This window comes from Lagopus leucura, unplaced genomic scaffold (genome assembly GCF_019238085.1).
Source record: "Lagopus leucura isolate 7727_CA_CO unplaced genomic scaffold, USGS_WTPT01 Super-Scaffold_100004, whole genome shotgun sequence".
Classification (NCBI taxonomy): Eukaryota; Metazoa; Chordata; class Aves; order Galliformes; family Phasianidae; genus Lagopus; species Lagopus leucura.
Window position 1 is genome coordinate 16,962,180 of NW_024962264.1, and position 23,402 is coordinate 16,985,581.

A 23,402-nucleotide genomic window follows, 5' to 3' on the forward strand; every position below is an offset into this window, starting at 1 on the left:
AGGACAACACTAAGACTTTTCAAAATTTTAAGAAATTAAGTTACATGGTGTTGCTGTAGGTAACACTTTTGAGCCCAGCGACAAAAAGAAAAAAGCCTACTTCCTCCTCTCCTCTGCCTTCAGATAGATTGTTTTTCTTCATTTCACTGCTGTTTTTGAATCTTTTCATGAAAGTCCTTTAACAATATGGAACTACTATGATAACTAACTGACTAAATGAAGTAACTGCTAGAAAGGCTTATTAGTTTGATTTCTAGTGATTATTCTGGACGGGAGCTGTTATGTGGTCACTGCTTCTTGTTTCAGCACTTGTTTAAGCACAAGCGTAGCTCATGAACAAGCTCCAGGTAATCTGAAGTTAAAGCCCAGAGGGGTATACCTGGCACAGAACAAAACATTTTTGTGAGACAAATTGAACAGCTATTTGTGTCTTTCTTTTTCCCTACTTACCAATTAACATCTTCCTTGGCTTTTGATTTTCCTAGATATCCGTGGAATACAAGAGTTTTTGGACAAAGTATCTCAGCAGGGAATGGATGTGGCATTGCAGAAAGTAGAAAACAACATCAATAAAATGATCACAGGGCTCTTTGCCACCATGCGAATTGAGGAACTGAACCGCTACCGGGACACTCTGAGGCGGGCTATTCTTGTGATGAACCCCTTGACAGCCAAATCATTCTTAACAGAGGTATGTGCTCAGCAGAGGTAATATCTTGCTCCATCTATGAAGTCTGCAATTGGTTTTGACAAAAGATTCAGTTCATTTGTAATCATTTCAAATAAGTATTTAAGTAGTCTCTTCAAAGATTGTGCCAATTATTTTCATTTCTGTAAATCTGCATGCAGAACAGTAAAACTACATTTTGTGTCAATAAAAGCTCTTTGGTAATACACAGAAAAATTAGCCCTCCTTTATAAAATTAATGGGTATTGTTTTTGTATTTCCTTGTTTGTCATATCCATTCCTTAAAAAAATAATCATAATTGATGTAATGTTTGATAATAATCATGCATCAGTGGAATTTGTGAAGGACTGGATCTGAGAGATGAGTGTAAGGTGATAAGCTGGAGTTACATTTACTTAAACAAAAATTACAAGCAGAATGCAAAGTTTTCAAGGCTCTATAAGATTTAGAGGGAGATGACTTGTAGAGAGCGTTTATCTATGATTTGCATACTTAATTTTTTAACTAGTTCTTTTTACACAACATTGTATTTCTAATGCTTGTTCATTTTTTAAATGTATTTAGTCCTCTGTTCTACATGACTTTATGATTAAGATACCTTTTTCTTTTTTTTTTTTCCCTCCATTCCTCAAAAATATACTTTCCCTCTGCAACAGTTTCTCGTAAAATTGGTGGTGTATTTCTTGGTGTGTTTTGTTTTTGGTTTGCTGTTGTTCTTTTGTTTTGCTCTTACACTTTCATATTTCATAGATCTTCAGAAATTGATGTTCAAAACCTAGCTGGTTGTAGGCAGTGTCAAGTGAGTGGCTTTTAGTAACATTATTTAGAAAAGGGATTTGGAGTAATTTTTTAACTAGGCTTTCTCTTGTTCTCATCACCCCATTAATCTTGCTAATTCTGAGTGATTCTGAATATTCTGCACTATCTAAATATTTGCATTGCCTTATAACATGTAAACAGTTTGTGACAATGTTGTAGATTGTTCTGCACTATTTTCTTCACTCAAGGCAGAAACGTGCCTTAGGTCACTGATGCCTTTTGTGAGTAAAATTCAGAGAATGTCCTACCATATTTCTGCCAATGGGGGTACTGACCTGCACTCCAATAATCAGTGCCTATGCAAGGAGAAATTTCTTGGGATAGCTTTGCCAGTTGTAATCTGTTACTCTGTAGTTAAACCTGCAGTCATACATTATGGGTAAACAAGTTAATTATAAAGTGTATGTACTGCCAATGAGTTAAGTCACTGCTACATAATCCAGGTGTTAATGTGCATGCTCATTCCAAAAAGTGTGCCTTGTGCCCAATCAGTCAACCTTGTAATTTAGCTTAACCTAGTGGAATTAGCAAATGAAACATATGGTTTTAGTAAGGATAAATACATACGTAGACAAACCTTAATTTTTTAATTTATTCTTATGGCTTTTCTGCCATAAGACGTGCTTAAGCTGTCTAGCTGCATTTGGCTGTCAGCTTTTATTCCCAGATCTCACATACTCTCTGTTTCTTGGTCCCTTCTTGGATGACCAGTTTGGCTGAACTCCCTCATTGTTCAGTTGTGAAGAGGGTTCATTCACTTTGCAACAGCTGTAGTAAGTGTGAGCTTGATTACTATGCAAGTAACAACTTTTCCAGGGTAAATAGACACTAGCTTGTGTAAATAAGCAGTCTGCAAATTGGAGATTCCTTGTGGCAGAATTTATCTTCTCTTTGACTCATTGTAATATTTATTTTTAAATAAGAACATGCAGGGTTTGAGCCTTCTATTTTGTTTAGTTTGTTTGAAGCAGTGTTGCTTCTTGTGTTGAGTATTAGCTGATCCCTTGTTTTTCTCCACCTCGTGCATCTCTATATCTTGTAGAGAAGATTTTAACTCTAATAGACAAGAAAGTAGAGATTAAAATGTTAATACAGTGCTCGGGCTATGGAGATTAAAAATAAATAAGCCACAACTCAACACTCCCCTCCCTTCTTGTCTTTAACAGCTGCGTAATTATTTGCGGCATAATGAGACAGGAATACTGGGGTAGTGGAGCAGGTATCTCTCTTTCCTCTCAGGCTAACGGGTTAATGTAAAATGAGAGGAAGAGACCAGCCATAATCTCTAATGTCCTTCATTGCTTTGAATCCTCCCGGTGATGGGGAGAAATTCTGCTGAAGCAGCAAGATTTGATGAGGCTGAGGATTGCAGAGATGTGGAGCTAGCAGAGATAGGGACTACTGCCCAGACTGATTTGCAGAAGAATCTGGGAAAATCCTTTGCCAGGGATATAGTGATTACTTGTCCAGTTTTCAGTAGGGTGATACATTTTTGTACTCTAAAATAATCATCCAGAACCCATATGTGAAGGAAATTACTCTCATCCAAACTCCTCTGATTACTGAAAAGCACCTCACATCCAATCATTTCACACAAAAATTGCTATGCTACAAAAGTGCTGGAAAATGATGAGAGCTGTATGCCACTTGCTTGCTACTGGGTTTCTTGGTGTTTTGGTTTTTTTTGTTTGTTTGTTTTGTGTATGCGTGTGTGTGGTTGTTTTTTGTTGTTGTTTTTCTTTATGTTCTTCTGATCTGAGATGAACTTCTGATGAAATACCAGGACGTGAAAAGCCGTACGACAAAGAATTCCAGGGTCTAATGGTAAAAGCAAAGAGAAAGATTAACCTGGTGCTTTAGCAAAAGAGCAGGAGCTTTTTGGGCCAAGGATGTGTCTATCTTCAGGTCAGCCTTGGAGGGATGGCATTTCAAAACGTTTGGGAAAGGAAAGAGAGCAACCAATCCTGTGTTGAGCCCACTTTGCAGATCAAGGACTTATAAAGGCATGTGTGAGAGGGAGGAGGAGCAGACCAGCAGACAGGTTGCAGTGCAGGTTCTGGGGGGAAAACAAAACCATTTTAGGAAGCAAAGCTTACCAAAAAGATTTTTTAAATAGCTAGATATTCTCAAGAGGATTGGATTGCAATAAGTACATCTCAGCTTACAACTTTTTTTCTACTTAGCTAAGGAAACTGCCTTGTTAACTACATGTAGAAAAAATGAAGGTGTCCTTCTGTGCAAAGACTTCAGGAGATAACAGATTACAAGGGAGGGATGGTGCTGATGATCTGTTTTTTAGACTTAGTAGAGAAAAATTGTATTGTTTAGCTGTAGACTTTACACAATGAAAATTCAGCAAGCAATGAGTGAAAGGAGCCCTAGCATTAGCAAAAAATTTGGATGGAGTATTATCAGGCAAGCTCAAGAGGGGCCTTGTTCTAAGAAGTGAAGACTTGATACAGTCATTTCCTGTCCTCAGTGGAGGCTTTACTCTGCTAGCAGCAACCAAGGCAGATATGAGTGCATACCTTGCTGCCCCTTGCTATAACTCTCTTGGTTTTGCAGAATAGTTTGAGTTGGAAGGGATCTTAAAGACCGTTCAGTGCCAACCCCCTGCTATGAGCATGGTTACTACACACCAGATCAGACTGTCCAGAGCCCCATCTGATCTGGTCTTGAATGCTTCCGGGGATGGGGCTTCCACAACTTCTCTGATTAACTTGTTCCAGTGCCTCATCACTCCTGTAGCAAATAAGTTCTTAATATCTAATCTAAATCTACATTCTTTTAGTTAAAACTGTTACCCCTTGTCCTGTCACTGCATTCCCTGATAAAAGGTCTCTGTCCTGTGTGTTGACCTGCGTCCATACAGACAAGCTTATTATACCAATCTATGTAAGTTGCCTTTCATTTTCAAAGAAAATTCAAATCATTTAGCTTTCAGCATTAATACAATTTACTGCACATGATTTTTGCTAATTTTAAGATTTTCTCTACCCCAAGTTGATGTGGAGTGATATTATGATAACATTACCTTGAAGAGAAGCAAAAATATTACTTTCATAAATAAAAGATCTTGTTGCAAATTAAATCTTAAAAAGTCAGGAGAAATAAGAAAAGCATGTAAACGAGATACTAAGCAATTCTTGCTATGTAGAATGCAAATGAAAGAGAGAGAAGTGAATATTTATAGAGCACATAATTTCAAAATGTTATTGAACCTCTACTGTGATCTTTTTTTCTCATTATTGCTGTGAATAGAAAATATAGTGGCATTTGTTCTGTGAAATTTCATTATTATTCCTTGTGATGTCGTCAATATTATGTCTTCTTTTTGAAATAATAAGATACATTAAACTTAAGTGTTTAAAAAAAAAAAAAAAAAGCTTTTTTCAAGTAGTGATATGGTTGGACCAGATTTCATCTTTAGATCTGATCATGTGGTAAAATCATGGATCTCTTAGCTCAAAGATGGGGATTTGCTTTAGTGTTACATAGCTCCCTTAAGCAAAACTTACTGACAAAACTTATTTAAATAAAGAGTTATCCAACTTTTTGTCCACAAGGATTTTCATCCTTTGTATGCTGAAGGCCCTTGGAAGCTCAGTCTTGTTTTTTTGCTTAGTTTAGGGGTTTTTTTTGTTTGTTTGTTTTGTTTTTTTTTTCTTTTTCTTTCTTTCTTTTTTTTTTTTTTTTTTTTGGTTTGTTTTCAGTTTTGTGTGTTTCTCACTGAGCTTTATACATGCTCCCTGGAAGCAGTCAAAGCCAGGCTGGCTGGGGCTTTGAGGAACCTGGTCTGTGGGAAGACTCCTTGCCTATAGCAGGAAGATTGGAACTAGATGATCTTAAAAGTCCCTTCCAACCCAAACCATTCCATGATTTTATGATATCCTGGGGAATGTTACATCAACGCTTAAGTTGTGCTTTGTTCTTGTAGCTAATAAATAAAATGATCCTGTCTTTGGACAGAAGTATGATGAGATGTTAAGAGAAGGAGTGAATTCTGCTGAAAATAGAAGTTAAGGATCAGAGTGGTGGATCTGGATGTTATTTCCTTTCACATCCATTGCAAAATTTCTGTAGTTTTCCATGAAAGCAGATGTGGCAGCATTGTTTGTTCAGTCATGAATAGATACACTGCAGAGTTTGGTGGACATCAAGTATTCGCAACCACCTCTGGAGGAAGTCATATATGTATATGTGGATTATGAAGAGTTATGCCTCATAACTTCAGAGGCTAAAATCCAATCTGGCAGTGTAGCGTGTCTCTTTTCTCCTATACTTTTCTCATAAGTAGACTGAATGCTCTTTTTTTTTAAGGTTATTTTTCTCATCCTTTTTTTTTCCCCCTCCAAGAGTTTGAGCTTTTCAGACACACATTGTCTTGAAAAGCATTTTGCAAGTCCATTCTTTATGACATTCAGCATACCCATTGCAATTTCTTGATATTAATAGCAGCATAATTAAATATATTTTCTTATTTTTTGGTCTTTCTGTAGCTAGAGACTGAAAGGATTTTTTTAGTCTGCAGGATCTTACAAATCCTTTTATTGTTCAGAATGTTGAATATATTGAAACTTTCACAGAATCATAGGGGTTGGAAGGGACCTCCACAGATCATTGAGTTCAGCCCCCTGCCAAAGCAGGTTCCCTACACCAGGTTGCACAAGTAGGTGTCCAAGAGGGTCTTGAATATCTCCAGAGAAGGAGACTCCACAACCTCCCTGGGCAGCCTGTTCCAGTGCTCCGTCACCCTCACCGTAAAGAAGTTCTTGCGCACATTTGTGCAGAACTTCCTATGCTCCAGTTTCTGGCCGTTTCCCCTTGTCCTGTCTCCACACACTGCTGAAAACAGTCTGGCCTCATCACTCTGCCCCCCACACCTTAGGTATTTATAGACCTGGATCAGGTCCACTCTCAGTCGTCTTTTCTCAAGGCTAAACAGACCCAGTTCACTCAGCCTTTCTTCACAGGGGAGATGCTCCAGGCCCTTCACCATCTTTGTGGCCCTCCGCTGGACTCTTTCCAAGAGATCCCTGTCTTTTTTGTACTGGGGAGCCCAGAACTGGACGCAGTACTCCAGATGAGGCCTTACCAGGGCAGAGTAGAAGGGGAAGATCACCTTCCTCAACCTGCTGGTCACACTCTTTTTAATGCACCTCAGAGTGCCACTGGACTTTTTGCCCACAAGGGCACATTGTTTGTGCACACTGCTTTCATCCTTCAAATGTAGTAGAAGACTCTCATTTGTGAGTTTATTTAATCTGACAGACGGGAAGCAAGTTTCTAGATTTTCACATTTCAGTAAAAATTTTATCTAATCCTCGATTTACTATTTAGTCCAGTTTGTTGACTTCTTGTACTCTTGCAGCCTTGAGTACAGGCCATTCAGATGAAGCAGGAATGATTAGATATGAATATCTGCTATTTCCAGTACTTGATAAATGAAGTGATGATGGGGTAGCTTTTCATATGAACCTGCTCTCTATAAGTACAGGTTTAAAGATTAGATATTTAGTCACAAGCAAATGAGAATGGAAAAAATGTTTCAGTGCTCAAATAAGTTAACTTCAAGGGGATTTGCATCTCATGCATTGTCACTGTGATCATAACCTAAACAATACATTCTGTTTCTGTATTTTCTGTAAAACATCAGGAGGGACATGAAATTTAGGTTAACTATGTAATGATGGGGTATCTGTGGCACTATGTATGACACTGTGCTTGCTGTACCTAAGATAGTTTATTTTAGTATCGGAAATAAGGAAGAAGCATCATGGGAAATCTATCTCAATGCAGAAGGTTGACATCTTCTTAAAAACACAACCTGAAGCAGGTGCTTTGCACTGACATTAATTTTAGAACTGTACTTTGCTGTTCTTGAAAAGTAAGTATGTAAGTAGAGTGGAGCTTAGATGAAACATATTGGCCTTGTTTCTTAATTGAAATTGCTGATAGCAGTTAGGGAGAACTAGAATGCAGGCATGCTCATCGTACAGTCAACTGTGCCTCCTATGCTTAGGTGATGTGAAAAAAGAGACAAAAGCCTGCTTGACTTTCCGGTCTGGTGGTACCAACATACAATGGTCATATATGCTTTACACTCTTTTATCTGTTTTCATGGTAAAACAGTAGCCTGACTAAGAGTGAGTCAAAAAACAATTGAACAGGAGGATTTATGTATTTCACATCATATCAAGGAATGCACATATATTCATATAGATATATGCATAACAATGTGTGACAACAATTTGTCTTGTTATCAAGACTAATATTTGAACTATCAGTATTTTTGTAGTTGCACAATACCACAGTAAAACTCTTCATCCCTGAAGATAGTACAAGAAAAATAAATACCCTGCTTTGATGTAAACTTTGACTAGTATTCTGGATTTTAATCTTCAAATTTTGAATCACTTAATAATCTTTTAAATCTTTTTCTATCCCTAATTCTCTTTCTATATCAAACTGTAAGTTTCAATCCAGATTCATGAGTCTAAGTACAATTCTACTTTCAATGAGAATTCATAAGTAATTTATTGCAAATATTGAGGAAACCTTCAGCTGAACTGCTATGCATTCACTTGGCAGCGAAGAATAGAAGCCTTAGGGATTAAGTACTGGGTAGAGGAGAATTTCATATTGAGAGATTCATATGACAATTTCATATTTGCAGTTGTGCAGACATGTTTTCCTCTATTTTTATTTTGGTTGTGTTTAAGTACATGGCATTTAATGCCTTGGTACCTTGCTTGTTGTTGGGGATGTTGTTCTCTTGACTAAAACTAATTGAGGGGTTGACTTCCCATGATTTTTTGAGATCTAATAACTAATAACTCTCTTTTTCTTTTGGATTGGCTGTTATTTTTCCTGCTTTCTTAAACTGCTGTCGTAATTGATTATATTCTGCTTTTATTATACCAGAGAATTTAATTGGATGTAATAATTGTCTTTGATTTTATAGCTTTACTATAAACATCTCTGTTGTACTCCTTCTGAGACAAATGTCCTGCCATAGAAAACAATGATATAAAATATATAATGAAACAAAGCTATTTTATTTACACTGGGAGAGACAGTACATTAAAGTATGTGTTTTTCACGGACTGAGGGTGGCTGTCTGATTCATGTAGGTATTATAAAAAGCCCACTCTGAACATCTGCAAAACTAGTGTGCAATTGGCTGCCACAGGATGAGTGCTTTTTTGAAGTAAAATGACAGCCAGAGAGGATTAACTTAAAGCAGCGATAAGATCTGACAAAACTGTTTCTAATCCAATTCTTCCTCTGAAGTCACATTGCCTGATTGGCAGAACTGTTCTGCTTCCTTCCTTCCCACCTGTAAACAGAGGTATAGCCAGTCTATTAGCCTACCCAGGTTTCTCTAAAACGTAACCTAGTTTCCAAGTTACCGTGAAAATTCACTATTGAATGTTTCTAACCCTGAAGCACAACCAATTCATAATTAATATTGAAATCGTTTTGTCCATCTTTTAGACTGAATTGAGAAGAACGAATGGACATTAGTTCTTCTATTTTAAAAATTTTCCCGGTGGTACTGATGAGATGACACTAATTTTTTTGCTCTAAAACGATCACCCCTTTCATAGTGTTACTTTATAATTGGCTTATGAGATATAGTTGAGAAGGATCTCCCACAATTTCATGTTTGTTTGTTTTTCCAAAATACATGTTATAGTTTTATTCTGGTTTTAGTATTTTTTGCTACGTAAACTTCAATTTAATTAACAATTTAAATGCTCTTTTAAAATTTGGTCAAACAAATTGGATAATTATTTTCAAATAGATTAGCAGTATATTAGCAACAATGTTTAGATCATTAGAAACAATTTCTGAAAGAAGGGGAGTGCATCTTGCTTTTGTGGATACTTCATAAGTGGCAATGAAATTTTCAAAGATTGTTGTAAGATAATTTATTCTATTTTGAAAGTACTTAGCAGACAGTAGCTAAACTTTGTGGTCTCCACAAAACTTAAGAAGTTGTGGAGTGTTTCTTTTAAGAACTGATTATTATTATTTAACAATAATGTTTTTGAACCCCCCAACAATAAATTTCCCTAATTAGAACTTGTATTATTTAGCTAATTTATAAACGATTTTAAATGATTTGTTTTTTGTTCTAAGTGCTCTCATTTCAAATGGAAAATAAATTAATAGTTGTTATTCATCTCAGAATTTCTATCAATAAAAATAACAGCTGCTTCTGCTGATTGTAAGAATAGATGCAAAAATTATCACTTCAGTTTTTTAAAATCATACTATCTGGTTTCCTATGCTGCCCACACTAAGACTTCATGTATTATTAATTAAGCTCTGTGCTTCCTTGGAGGATTCACTTGTTTTTTTCTCTGTTTACAAGTGACTAGGCAGTTGGCTCTACTGAAGCTGTTGATAAAACCAATTTCTAGACAGAAATACGTAGACTGAGTTAAATATTGCTCTTGAAAAAAAGCATTACACAAATGTGTATCAGTCTGACCTAGTTTTGGGATGTTGGTGACACTAAGTCTTCTGAGGCCAGATAGGTATATATTTCCAGAAAAGTTGTCCTCAGTTAAAAACACAACAATAGGGAAATATGAAGTAGTAAGAAGGTAGTATATCACGTCATTACTTCTCTGGGCTCTGCAGGCCAGAACTTAGCACAGAGCTGCTGAGCATGCTTCTTTGGGATTCAGACTGTATCCTTTTGCTCCTGATGTATTCAGCAGTGACACATTAGGTAGCTCTGGCACCAGTTGTGGTACCAGATAATCAGATGAATCTGAATGTTGAAGAGTGGTCAATTTTATGAAACAGTGTTAAGAAAAGTGGTACCGTATCTCCACCCTCTGATAGAGTTGTAAGCATGTGAGATTTATTTGGAAAGGGAACCAGTGTTTGTCCTAAGATTTATAAACATTTTTATTTTAAGAAATTTCTTATGTTTCAAAGCATATAAAGACTGGGAAGTAGCAGGAGTTTAGGCTGCCAAAAAAGTTAAGCATTAGTGTTTGGACATGTAAACACAGGGAAAAAGAAAAAGAGGAAAGGAAAAATTGCAAGGTGATGCTATTGGCCTCCTGTATTAAATGAGGCAAGAAGCCCCACTTGTCTGGTCTTTTCTATTTTATCTGGCTCCTGATCTGGCGCTGCTGATGAGTTGGACAGCCACAGATTCAGAGATTGTAGTTTTGAAGAATGATTCACATACAGCATTGATTTAATTACAGAGGTGGGAGGGAGGAGATCCTTTTAACTCCTCCTCGGGCAACTTGGGACAGTCTATTACAAGGCTTTCAGACAATACCAGCTTGTCTTGGTGTACAGAAATAGACTCACTGACAGTGTGTGACTTGGCATTTCTTGGTGGGGTTATAGAGGAGAACAATTCCACAGGGTTATTGTGTATGCTATTGGGCATTTTTGCATTGAAAAAGAGACATGTGGTTGCAGGAGAAAATAAGTGACGGAAAAAAGGAATGGGAAGTGAACGAATGATACAATCTTTCTCCATTTTCAGTCAAACCAGTGATGAAAGAAGCTTCCAACAAGCTGTACTTTAAGCAGTCTTTAAAAAAAAAAAAAAAAAAAAAAAAAAACCATTTGGCATTTTGGAATTCTCTGAGGACTGAAAGCTTTCCATGTGGGATTTCCTTAAAATACAGTTCACGTTTGAATTGCCTTTGTGTGTATGAACAAAGAGATTTTTTGTTGTTTTCACTAATAGATATATATTTCATAATCAAATAGTTCAAAACAGAAATTTTTTACTCTCTGAAAAGAGGGACTACTGGCTCCATGGAATTCCTGGCTCATGGACAGCCATGTAGCTGGTGCCTGGCATTTTCCAGCTGACAGCATGGTACAGGATGTGTTCTGTGGAAGCCTCAGGATATTTAGGGTCATGACATTTCCAGGTGCTTCAGTGTTCTGTCAATAGCAAAATGCAATTTTCTGTCTTTTCAGATGATCACATGAATGTTGAGCTTTTCAAATTTGTGTTGCATAGTAACTTCTAGTTCCCATCAGAGCATGATTTAATGTGTCAGTCTTGCCATGAGCCTGTCTTTGATTTTTAAACTATCTGATTAATCTGTGCATTCTTATTAAGATCTGTTTCTCTCAGACTCTAAATTGTGCAACTCTGGATAGTCAGTGTGTAGTAGCCATCAGCTAATTTTGAAATGTGCGTCTTAAATCTGGATACATTTGCTAGTGTTGGAAAAGCTGTATAGCAGGGCCAGCCCATGTTCTGCAGCTCAGCACAGAGATAACCTTGCAAAACTCTTGCCAGCAGTGCACTTAAAACGTGTAATTGCATTACACTTCATATTTCCTGTTAACTTTAATTCTTTGGAGCATCCTCATAATAGCTAGTTAAATGTGGATTTGATTTGTGTTTCTTCGATTTTTATTTTTGGCAACAGTGTGCCTTAATTTTAGGAAGTGCAAATTAATACTTATAAAATAGAATCATGTATTATTTATATACCATTTTACATATATCCCTTTGAAATGCATAATCTAAAAAGCCTGCTTGTAGTGCAGAAATCATGCCAGCAATATGTTGCTGTTGAAATCAGTATTTAAGGACCAAATTTGTGGTTTCAGCTCTGTGTATTAGTTTAATGTTGGAAAAAATTCATTGACATTAACAGCTCAGATTCTGACTGAATCCAGCTAGAAGTTTTGGTGGTTTGTGGTTTTTTTTTGTTGTTGTTGTTTGTTTGTTTTCTTTTATAACAAAATCCAAAAGCTTTCCATGGTATGTGCTTCCAAGATAGTTGGGCAGACTACCTGAGAGCTTGGGCTCTGAAAAATCTTTTACAGAACTTCAGAAATTGTGGGTTTCATTCCAACTTAGAGTAAAACCAGCTTATCAGTGTGCTCTGAGTATTTGCATAACCTTTCTTTCATACAACTTTTCTCCAGAACAGCTTTTAAATTTACTTCCAAGCAGAACAATTTACATTTCAGTTTGGCATATTACGGTCATGGGTCTTTCATTACTGAGAGAACATTGCTGCATTACTGTCTTGAATGTTAAAGCACTCATGTTAGAGCATTTAAGTGTTCTTATTGCCAATTGCTAAGTTTGAGATGGAAGTACTTTTTCATTGTCCATTTAATCCATTTTCATTTTCATCTTGTTTGGAGGTTGCCAGCCTGCTGTTTCTGAGCATCCTAATTAGGCTTGCAACAGTGAATCCAAGCACACTGTCAAAACAGCATTCAAAGTGGATGCAGAAAGCATTGACAAAGTTGTGCAGGCTGAGGTACAGCTGGATGCACCACATGTACATCAAGAGATGTCCCACAGTGTGCTACCATTTTCCCACTGCAGCTGTCTGATCATACATGCATCATGACACGTTCATCATGTGCAAAGACAAGACCTAGGCTGTACTCCCTAACTTTGCCACTTCTTATGGAGCTGAACCACAGGAACTGTGGTGAACCATATTGAATACCAGATCTAAAAATCCATGTCATGTCAATGTCATCTGACTTCTGTCCATTATCAGAAGGAAAAGATCTATTGAAGAAAGAACTATGCACATTCCTATTCAGGCCTACGATCCAAAACTAGGAGGAAGGCAATTGCAGTTTCATTTCTTAAAATTATTTAACAACAAAAATTTAGAATACGTGCATACGTACAGAATTTAAGTGACAGAGTGGAATGTAAGGTCAGTTCTGATGCTTTTATTTGTGTTAAACTTTTCTGTCATCTGAACATCTGAGAGAGATGAGTGAAGAATTATTTTCAGGAAACAGAATTAAGAATATATCTAGTTAACTGAATTTTTATCTGAAACTAAAATTAAAGCTTAAATCCTTTATTGTCATCTCTGATCATTATTCTTTTTATATCAAGCAGACAAATCTGAGGTTTTATAGTGTATTGTCTGTCTCTCTATCAGTGAAGTGATATTCCCTGAGGTACGGTAGTTAGTATTTGCTCAAGGAATTTTTTTTTTTCAATTTGTACAATACTAAAAATATGTGGACAGGGTTTTTGATACCTTTAATTTATGCTAAAAAAATAAAAATGAAAAAGGTATGTCTTAACTGCATAATACTTTCCTTTGAGAGAAGGGAAACAGAAGCATAGAGTTCCCCCTGGGAGAAATCTGTGGAGCTATTTTCAGCTTTGAGAAATATTTTGTTGGGATGTTAATATAAATTCTACAGGACTAAATTTGTTGAGTATAAATATATGCGTATGTAGTAAGAGTCCGAAATGTTAAGTCTGTTACAAATGTGCTTCTCCTCACAGGACCAATAAGTAACAATGCGTGATGGGAAAAGCTGCTGTTCGGATTGGAGTACTTGATTGTGTAATGATTTGAGAAAGTGCAGGAAGTCAATGAAGAGCATAGAAAATTAATGTTTATTGGACATCTGTTTAACTACATAGATTCAAAATAATTGCATTTCCATAGCTTGCTTCCATCCTGAACAGTTAATATTGTTTATTTTTCAATGTGATTTATATGATTTCCACTTAAGAAGATTTTTTTTTTCTTTAGGCTGCTCATTTTTCACAATTATTTAGATGCTCTTTTCAAGGTAAAATCTCCCTGTTGTGAGTTGCACCTTCACCACAATGTATAATGAAATTTGTTTCACATTTAGCCTGGTCTATCTTTCTTTGCCCACTATCTCTGAGATATCTAATGCATCTTTTGCTACTTAAAATCAGGTGTATCACATCATCCTTTTTTTTTTTTTTTTTTTTTTTTTTTTTTTTTTTTTTAATTGGCTTTCTAACATTTGCATGGAAATATACACATAATACGGCTATTATCTTATTTCTTTTGTGTAACAATTTTAAGTAAGAATTTTGACTCCTCTTAGAAAAGCAGCATTTGTGTGTCATTATCTCTATTTGTATAATCATTTACAGTCAATCTTAAATGATTAGCGCTTGATTCCAAAAGTCTTACTTTGGGTAGATCCTTTCCTTTCCCTTGCTGATTTTTCTGACCTTGCTGCTGCCTATATGGACCACAGAAACCAACTCTCTTTGTGGAGCCCACCTTATTCTGTAAGAGGGAAAATCAGTGTGCTGCTTCTCTTTACTTTGTATCTCAAAACAGAATTTTATAACTTGTCCCTTCTGATCAGATGGCATCCCTCTTTTCATGAGGTCACTGACTCAGATATTCTTTTGTATCATCATCTTTTGTTGAAAGAAGATCACACAAAGTCCCATTTGTATTTTTTGATGTTAGAGGTTTGGTGTTTTTTCCCCCCTTCTCAGGAGTTAATGCCCTAATGGTTTTAAAATACACTTTCTCCTCAGTAGCACAGCCTGCTGGAGTGTAGATACGATTGCTTTCTGAACTTTTATCAATATTCTGCTTTACCTTTTTGGATTTATCCAGTCCAGTCAATCTGTCTTCAAAACAGGGAGTTTGTGATTTGAAGATGATGAACTCTGCACCACATGATATACTCAATAAGACTACACTAGGGCTTCTAGTTTCTAGTTGCTTGAAGATTTTTTTATTTTTTATTTTTGAACCCCCAATTAATTGCTTGCTTTTGTTCTCTTCAAGAGTCAGAGTGAAGAAGTAGTAGTTCATATGTAGTTCAAATGCCTTGATAGTCGTCTTCTCCTTTTCCAAACAGATGTGAATTTGTGCTGTGGTTTGTTCAGTCCAGCAGCAATATTTGTGCAAGGATTTCACTTCTTACTGTGATGGATTTTGCTATTTTGATTTCATACTAAGTTCTATGCAAAAATACTACAATTTCAATGGGGCGGCGCCCCCCCCCAATCCTATTTTTTTGCCAGATAATTCAGTGTTCAGTGGAAAATATTTATTCTGAGGCACTAGAATGTGCATGAATTCAAAAGAAATAGGTGAATTGACCATTAGACCACCAAAGTATATCTGTATAAATAAAAAAATTCTATTTCTCAACAACTTACATTTTTCTCCCTAAAAGTCTTTCTCAGTGTGTTTTGTATAACTTTTAAATTATTTTTCTGGCAGTGTCTATTTTTTCAAGGAGCTTTTATTTTATATGATAACTGTAGGGTGGATTTGTTTGACGCAACCCACTGCTGCTAGTGTCTTTTCTTCAACTTGTAGAATTTGATTCTTTGTCACATCAGTACATTCCACACAGTGATATTTAATTTTCCCTACATTATTGATATATATCATTTTTTCCATACTGACAATTCCCTATGAATTGATGTTCTCTTTTTGTATAGTAACAAAGATATATATTTATATTGAATTTTCCCTTCAGTACATGATTATTTGAAAATATGAGGAATCATATTTAGGAAGGAAGGGGAAATTATATTCTTGTTAAGATTTTTGGTTATAATTATTTTTAGTTAAAAAAATTTACTGAGATCAGTACGTTCTTATGTTTCAAAGAGTTTCATGGCAGTATTTCATTATAATCACTGGCATTTCTACTAAGTTACCATGGCAGATTTTAGCAATATAATAGCTCTTAGTCACCCAAGCTCTCATACTATAGTATGGATGCTGGTGATTTGCAGTTTATATCTTTTTCTTGCCATTTTCTTTTGGTACATAATGCCTGGACAATTGTGTTTGTAAACTTAAATTTGAAACCTGTTCTATGGTGAAGACTCACAGATTACTCTTTCTGGATCTTAAATTTGTTCTCTCTTTCAGATATCTGTTTGATGCCTAGTTAACTAAATTTATGCATTTTTTAATCTTTGTTTGTTTACTCTGTTCATTTTGGACAAGCTGCTATGTTGTCATTCATCCTTTGTTCACCTGTTTTGCCTTCTCCTGGGATCTTTACACCTGTGCAGTGTTTGAATATAGCTAATTCTGTCCAGAAAGTAACTTAGGCATATAGACTTTCCCAGCAAAATTTTCACAGCTACAATTTGTTCCTTGCACATGCAAAATCACCATGTCAAATCTTAATATGTACAACCTCACCTAGCATGAAGCTATTCAAAATACTGATGAAAGGTTACTTTTCTTCGTTGTTGCTCTAATCATCTATCTACTCTTCAGTGTACCTTCTTTGCATTATAACACACGAAGCCTTTTTTTTTTTTTCTCTTGAAGCCTCTCTTGAAGTATTGAATCTTGGCTTTTATATTTTAAAAGGTGTTCAGATTTCAGCTCTTGCTTGCTTTGCCCATCAGTTATTTTTCACTGCTTTCATTTTCAGTGATCTTGCTTCCAACATGAACGTCCTTTGCACATGGAAAGAGCATGCTACTAATTCACACTAAAGCAATTTATTATCCTGCTTCAAACTATATTCAAAATCTCTTTGTCACCTTCCCTATATTAACTTGACAACTCATAGTCAGCTGTTACAACTGAGAAAACAGTTACATTGAGACAGGAGTTACATTGAGCCTGTCATAGTAAAATTCACTCCTTTGTACTCATCGACCTGTCTACCCATCTCTTTCTCTGTCTACGTACATATCTATTATGTTTTTATGCTTCAGACACTAACTTTCAGAAGGCAGGTTCTCTCTGACCAATACACATGGTCCAAGATGGGTTTGACCTACAGGCCTTCCTCTTGGAACATTCATTTTTACATATGCTGAGGTCCTGCACTTAGTCTACTTTCCTGGCCACTGTGGTCCTGCCCTCCTTTCTGCCCCTAATTCCCCATTGCAACTCCTTAGTGCCAACTTTTTAACCCATTCATTTTTTTTGCTGAACTATTCCAAAATGCTAATCCAGCAGATAATTATCCATTTTTCTTTTAAGATGGCTAAAGTAACAATCTTTCAGTAGATGGAACACTTCTTAAACGAAGAAACAAAAAAAAAAAACAACAACTTGAATCTGTGTCACCAATTAGAACTTGGATGATAAATGTGTTTCTTGATGTTGTCTTAAAAGCCATGAAAGGATATGAACATTTAATGTAGCTCTAGTATCAGTTAGTTTATATGAAGACCTATTCAGATATCTAGAGTTCTCAAAATAAGTTCTTACTGAAAACCTTAAAAAAAAAAAAAAAAGGTGGATAATAAAAAACTATCGCAGATAACACGAAGCATGATGAAAACCTATGTAGTCAAAAATGAAAGGTAGTTCCAGTAAAATTATGTTGTCTTGCAATTATGAGGGAAAAAGTTTTGAGTTCCCATAGTTAATGCATTCAGATATGTCATAACATAAAGAATGGTCTAAAAGAATGAAATAGCACTGAGCGTTTATGTATGTGTAGTTGTAATGAACGTGCCATAAAATTTGCACCTTTTCTAATATACTAAGACTTTATTTGTTCACATTTGTCTCTCTGATACCTAACATATTATAATTGTCTTCCCCCAGTCTACTCTGTGATTCCTTTGGGAGAAATTTTGACTACAGAAGACTTTACACGTTGTAATTTTGTACATGTAATACCAATAGGCTAGTTCTGCCATGTGCTTACCTTCATTTTCATCAAAAGCATAGGGGGGAGATTAAAACAAAAAAATCCAACCAGTCAATTCAAAACATGCAAAATCTCACAACAAACAAAAAAACTCTTCTCTAAAGACTAGTTCAGTACTTTAAAGCATGGTTTGCTTCATTTGTACACATCTGAACTTATCTCTTTAGATATAAACTGTTAGTGTGTGTTTGTTAATTTAGTTTCTTGTTTGTTTGTTTTGCAGATATAGATAGCCACTGAAGAGATGAGTTATTCTGTATATCTTCCTTTTGTCTGTTGTGGTTACTGAAAGAACAAAAATAGATTTCTTCAGATTAAATATTAGGTGTTCTTCATAAACCAGTCTATCAGAGAATTTCTTGAATCATTGATAAAGTAACAACATTTAATTTTCTGCAGCTTCAACACATTGTTTATTTGTGGTTTTCACTCTATTCTTAGTTTCTTTCTTTAGTTACATGTATTTTTATTTATTTAGCATTTATCTATCTATTTATCCCCACAGTTGGCATTCAGCATACAAGCTTTCTTTGGAAAGAAGAACCAGCCTTTTGTGCTTCCATTTGCAATGTTTTCCAAAAATGAGTGTTTTCTTCAAGATTTGCATGTTGCTGTAAGGAGTCAACAATGCATCTCTGTCTCTAAGGTTGCATTTCCTTTACAGATGAATTATCTCTGAGGTTTCCAGGTTTGGTTACCATGGAACCACAAATCTTTCTCTTTTAAAGACCAAATTATCCATAAAAATTAGTTCCCCATACAATGTCAGGAGCAATATTTCTGTGTTGGATAGGTAAATATTTTTCCTTGATTAACCAACAATAAGCATTCTTGGTAATGGAATATTGTAGCAGCATTTAATTATTATCTTTAAACCAAATTTTCTATACTTATTTTGTTTGCTCAACTTCCTATATTGTGTTTCCATGTCATAAAATGTGGAACCGTGACAGTAAAGAATTAGGAGAATTTTTCAGAAGTGGTACAGTTTTGAAGGACTTTAACTTGAGAAAATGACAGGCATTTATGATCTTAAGACCATGAAATCTCAGCAATGTTGAAGTAGATTTAAGATCTCGAAGACCAAAGTCAGCCTAAGGGAGATGAATTTAGCTAGAGGTGGAAGCCAACTGAGTTTATATTACACATCAAAGACATCTTTGACCCTCTTCTCTCATGCTGCAGTTCCTACCTGAGTAGTAGAGTACCTTTCCCTTTATATGAGCAGATGATTTTTCCTATTGGTATATATAATCTCAAAGGAGTTAATTATTTCCAATTAATGTACATTTGTTTTCTGTAACAATTAAGTGTTTACAAATCATCAATTACAAGTTACGAAGTATACATTAAGAATAACTTGCCAGTGTGAGAGAATGACATAAAATGTAAATCCTTCTTGCCATAATTAAAAATAATAAACAATTGTAAATTGATTAATAAATAATTTATTTTTATTTTTGTGCAGAACTAAGTGTTCCTAACTATGCATATATGTTTTCATATGATTGAAAATATAGTGAGAACAATGTAAGTGAAGGTCATACATAGCAAAGTTCATTCAGATACCACATGTGGCCTCAAAATAGGCTGCTTCCTTATGAAATAAATAAATAAAAGATAGTAAATAATTCTTTTAAAAACGTGATGTTGAACAGGATTTCCCAGAGATACTCCCCATTATGTTCAGAAAGGAGATAGTCTGTTTTTGTTGCTGTGAACTTGAAGTAATGCTACCAATGCCCATTCACACTGAAGAGGCCACTGCTCTTAGATATAAACAGTTTGGTATCCTCTGACTCTGGAACTCTTTTTCTTACCTGTGCAGCTCTGAACCAAAAGTTTTCAGTTTACATAGTGACTTAAGAATATTTCTCTCTCTTTTTTTTTTTTTTTAATAATTAGACGTGAAAGAAAGCATTCTATATTCACAAAAGTACAAAAATCTGCTGCCCTTTTATTATTTTTAGTAAATGTGTTCCACGCCTGTGGCTTTTGATGTTTTCAAACTTTGCAAGTGTTATTAGTTCAACAAAGAAATCTCTAGTGTTTTGCAGGACTTATTTTGTGTAATAGAAACCTATTTTGGAGGCATGAGGAAAAAGAAGAGCAAATGACAGCTACTTAGAAAATCTGAAACTCATTATAAAAGCAGCAAGCATGTGATTCCATTGTTTCAAACTACGGTAGCTCTGAATTTCATCAAATTGCCATACTCAATAGCTGAACCTGTGAAAGACCACATGATTACAAAAGAACTGTATCCATCATCTTGTGCTAGATATGTCTAAACTTAAGGCTGTATTTAAGAATATCCAGTTCTTTTGAGAACTGTAGAATGATTTTGGAGAACTATTAAATGAAACTTTCATTGTGATTTTTCAGAGAGTGTTTTTGAAGACTAGGGAAAAATATTTAAGGGAGATTTGTTGAAAAGTCTCTTTGAAACAGTTATGAAGATGACTGCACTTTGACAAACATCTCTCTGGCTCTATGGGGTATTTCATACATACTTTCTAGCAGTTTTCTTTCCAGAAACTCGTACCTTGTCACTACATTGTTTAAGTTTTTGTTTCTTTTTCTACATTTAGACTTAACATGTAAATGAGTACAATCCAAATAGTGAAAACAAGTAAAACATCTTTGTTTTGATGAATATAGATTAGTACTGTTCTTAACTGTTTTCTTTCTTTACTGATAATTTAACTAATGCTGATTTGTCTGTCATATAATTGAACACCAACAGTAATAGAAAGTTACTGTTGTATGGGACAGGGAGTTACTGAAATGTGCATTATTGAGATGAGGTATATTTTTTGGAACACTGTGATGTACAAGTAAGTCAGAGATATTATGATTGTTTCAAGTTGTAAAGAAAATGAACTTATGATGACTGAAACTGAAAGTTGATGTCAAATTTAAAGAAGCTGGGAGAATTAGGCATGAAATTAATGTTAAAACTAAATGGGAATTTACTGTTTAGCACTAAGGGTTCCTAGAAAAATCTAACCATTACAGTTTTAAATGACCAGAACCACTGTCACTTGTCTTATTCCTATGATTTTATATACATTATTTCAAATCAGTTTAGAAAAGATTTAGGGATTTAAGAACAGACTAATTAAAAATGTCAAAAAGCTTTTACATAACAATAAGCAAATCCAAACAGATCATGGTTTTAACTTCTGAACTAAAAAGGACAAGATACATTCCTGTGTTTCTTCAGCAGTAAGGCTTCTAATGTCAGTGTTATCAGTCCTTAAGATAAATTCTACAAGGGGGACTTATAAGTTAAATTTAGATAGCCACTGCAGGTTTCTGATATTATGACATAGCAATACTCCAAGTTTATTTACATAGATTGGTCTAAACTGTCTGGCTTCAGGAACTGAAGGTAAAATGATTTGAGGTGTATGATATCTTTCAATTTAAGTTCATAGAATACATTAAAAATGTTAAATCTTGCCATTAAACCTCTATTGATTGGAATCACTAGAGAAAGTCAACTGACCTATAGAGGTCTCTTTGAATTTTACTGTTTTCCTCAGTAATAATTTAGAGATACAGAATTTTGAATTCCAAAAAGTGCTCTAGTGTTCACTTGGCATTGCTTTGGCTGCATTCTTCTTAAAATGTTGGCTTCATCATATAATATTTTGATGTCCATATAATTTTACAGATGACTTAGATATGTCATAGTGGCAAATACACTAAATAAAATGCAGCAGTGTGTTTTTCTTTTAGTATTATATATAGCATATTTAAGAAAATCAATACTGACAATTCATATGATGTATATGTGAAATTCATGGGGTTCCAAATCTCAAGTCATAAGGATATATGTTTAAATTTGTACTGTTGTATTGGCATCTTGATTAATCGACAGTTTAGTATGTGTGGAAATGGCAGAGAGTGAAAAGAGAAAATATTCCTCAGGTAATGAAAAGTCAGTTCAAACGTCTGCACTATAAATTGTTCTTTCAGAATATCTGATGGATAATTCTGTGGTCTGTCTAAGTGTCCATAAAGAAGGGAATATTTTAAACTTCACCTTTAAAAGGGATCTGATCTGATGAGAAAGTTTCTTGAGACTTCCAAACTTCAAAAAACTATGATGAAAAAACAATATTTAAAGCTTATTTTTGAAGTGGAAGTTAGGAAAGAAAAAAGCCTACTGCAGTGTCTTCTCTTCATGATGTTAATATGTATCACAGCAACAACAAACACACTGACATAAAAGCATAAATCTATGGGAACAAAGTCAAGATGTTGGATGTTGATGAAATGAGAGGGATAAATTAAATTGTACTCATTTTATTGTGGAGAACATGCTACAGCTAGCACATGTTCACACCCATGCACAAGGAAGATTTTAAGTGCAGGCTGCCTTTATATTGTATTTTGTTTTTCATGAAGGATGAATTTCAAATGCATTATACCTCTAGGAATATTTTGTAGGCAGTGTGAGCTTTCTTTGTCCATGGTTAGAGGGGGGTAGGCAGCTAAATGAGTTCAAAGTTATAATTCCAAATATCACTTAATTGTATTACTTAATATATGTCAGTCACTCTGAAAGTAATTCCTCCTTTTATTTTCATGGAAGCTATAACAGATACAAAGAGCATAATAACACTATTTGATAGAGCAAATTCTCAGCTACAAAACATGGTTTTTGAACCATCACCACCAGTAGCTAGGCATTTTTGACAACAATGAATGAGTGCCAGCATGTGTCACTTATGAAAATTGCCATCCAGAACATGGCTTATAATTCCTATCTCCACTGCCTCTTGAAATGCACCACCTACCACCTCACTCTGCTCACATCCACTGTTCGGTCTTCAAAAAAAGAAAGTCAATGAATGTTAAAGGGTGTCATTTTTTCTGCGTGGCGGAATTCAACGACACACCTATGGTTCATATGCGCTTCCATGTCAGACACCGTTCTGTCAGACTGCCACTCTGCTGCCATCAGTTACACGGCAATAAAATGTAATAGAATATTGGTGGAAAGATTCAGTCTCTTCTTGCATATCACCATCAGTCACCTCTGACATTGCGGGCCAACATTAAAATAGGGGGGCATTACTTTCAGAGGAGCTTTTCTACTTCAGTAAGAAAGGTGTATTGAAATGGAGTGCATGCTTCCCCTGACTTTTGTTCTGGCCAGAGCAGGAGTGTAGCAAACTCATATTTATTCACATTGTACGGTGCAGATGCAAAACCTCAAATGTATTAAAACACCACTTAGAACTGCTGTTAGAGGTTTTGAGCTAGTGAAGTTATGATCAGATTAAGCAGATCTTTGAACGGTCTTGCAATTTTAGAGAGAGCTAAAACTCAATTATGATTCCTCTAGGTTTTTAAACTTCTCTTCTGGAGGAAACCAGTGTAGTGGTGTTTTTCAGGAATATAACATTTTACAAGTCATAATATTTGTAATTCATATTCATTCATTTTTCCAGA

At 35.2% G+C, this 23,402-nt stretch overlaps 1 protein-coding gene across 3 annotated transcripts in view; it reads left to right on the plus strand.

Moving 5' to 3' along the window:
- Positions 1-23,402, plus strand: part of GRID2 (glutamate ionotropic receptor delta type subunit 2) — a 685,707-nt gene that overhangs the window by 418,106 nt on the left and 244,199 nt on the right. For all 3 annotated transcript variants that reach the window (XR_006178913.1, XR_006178914.1, XM_042871543.1), the window contains exon 4: positions 486-691. Coding sequence is in view for 1 of the 3 variants with exons in the window: in XM_042871543.1 (XP_042727477.1) it covers positions 486-691 (206 nt within the window). In the remaining 2 variants the exon portion in view is untranslated. The remainder of the gene's footprint in view (positions 1-485; positions 692-23,402) is intronic.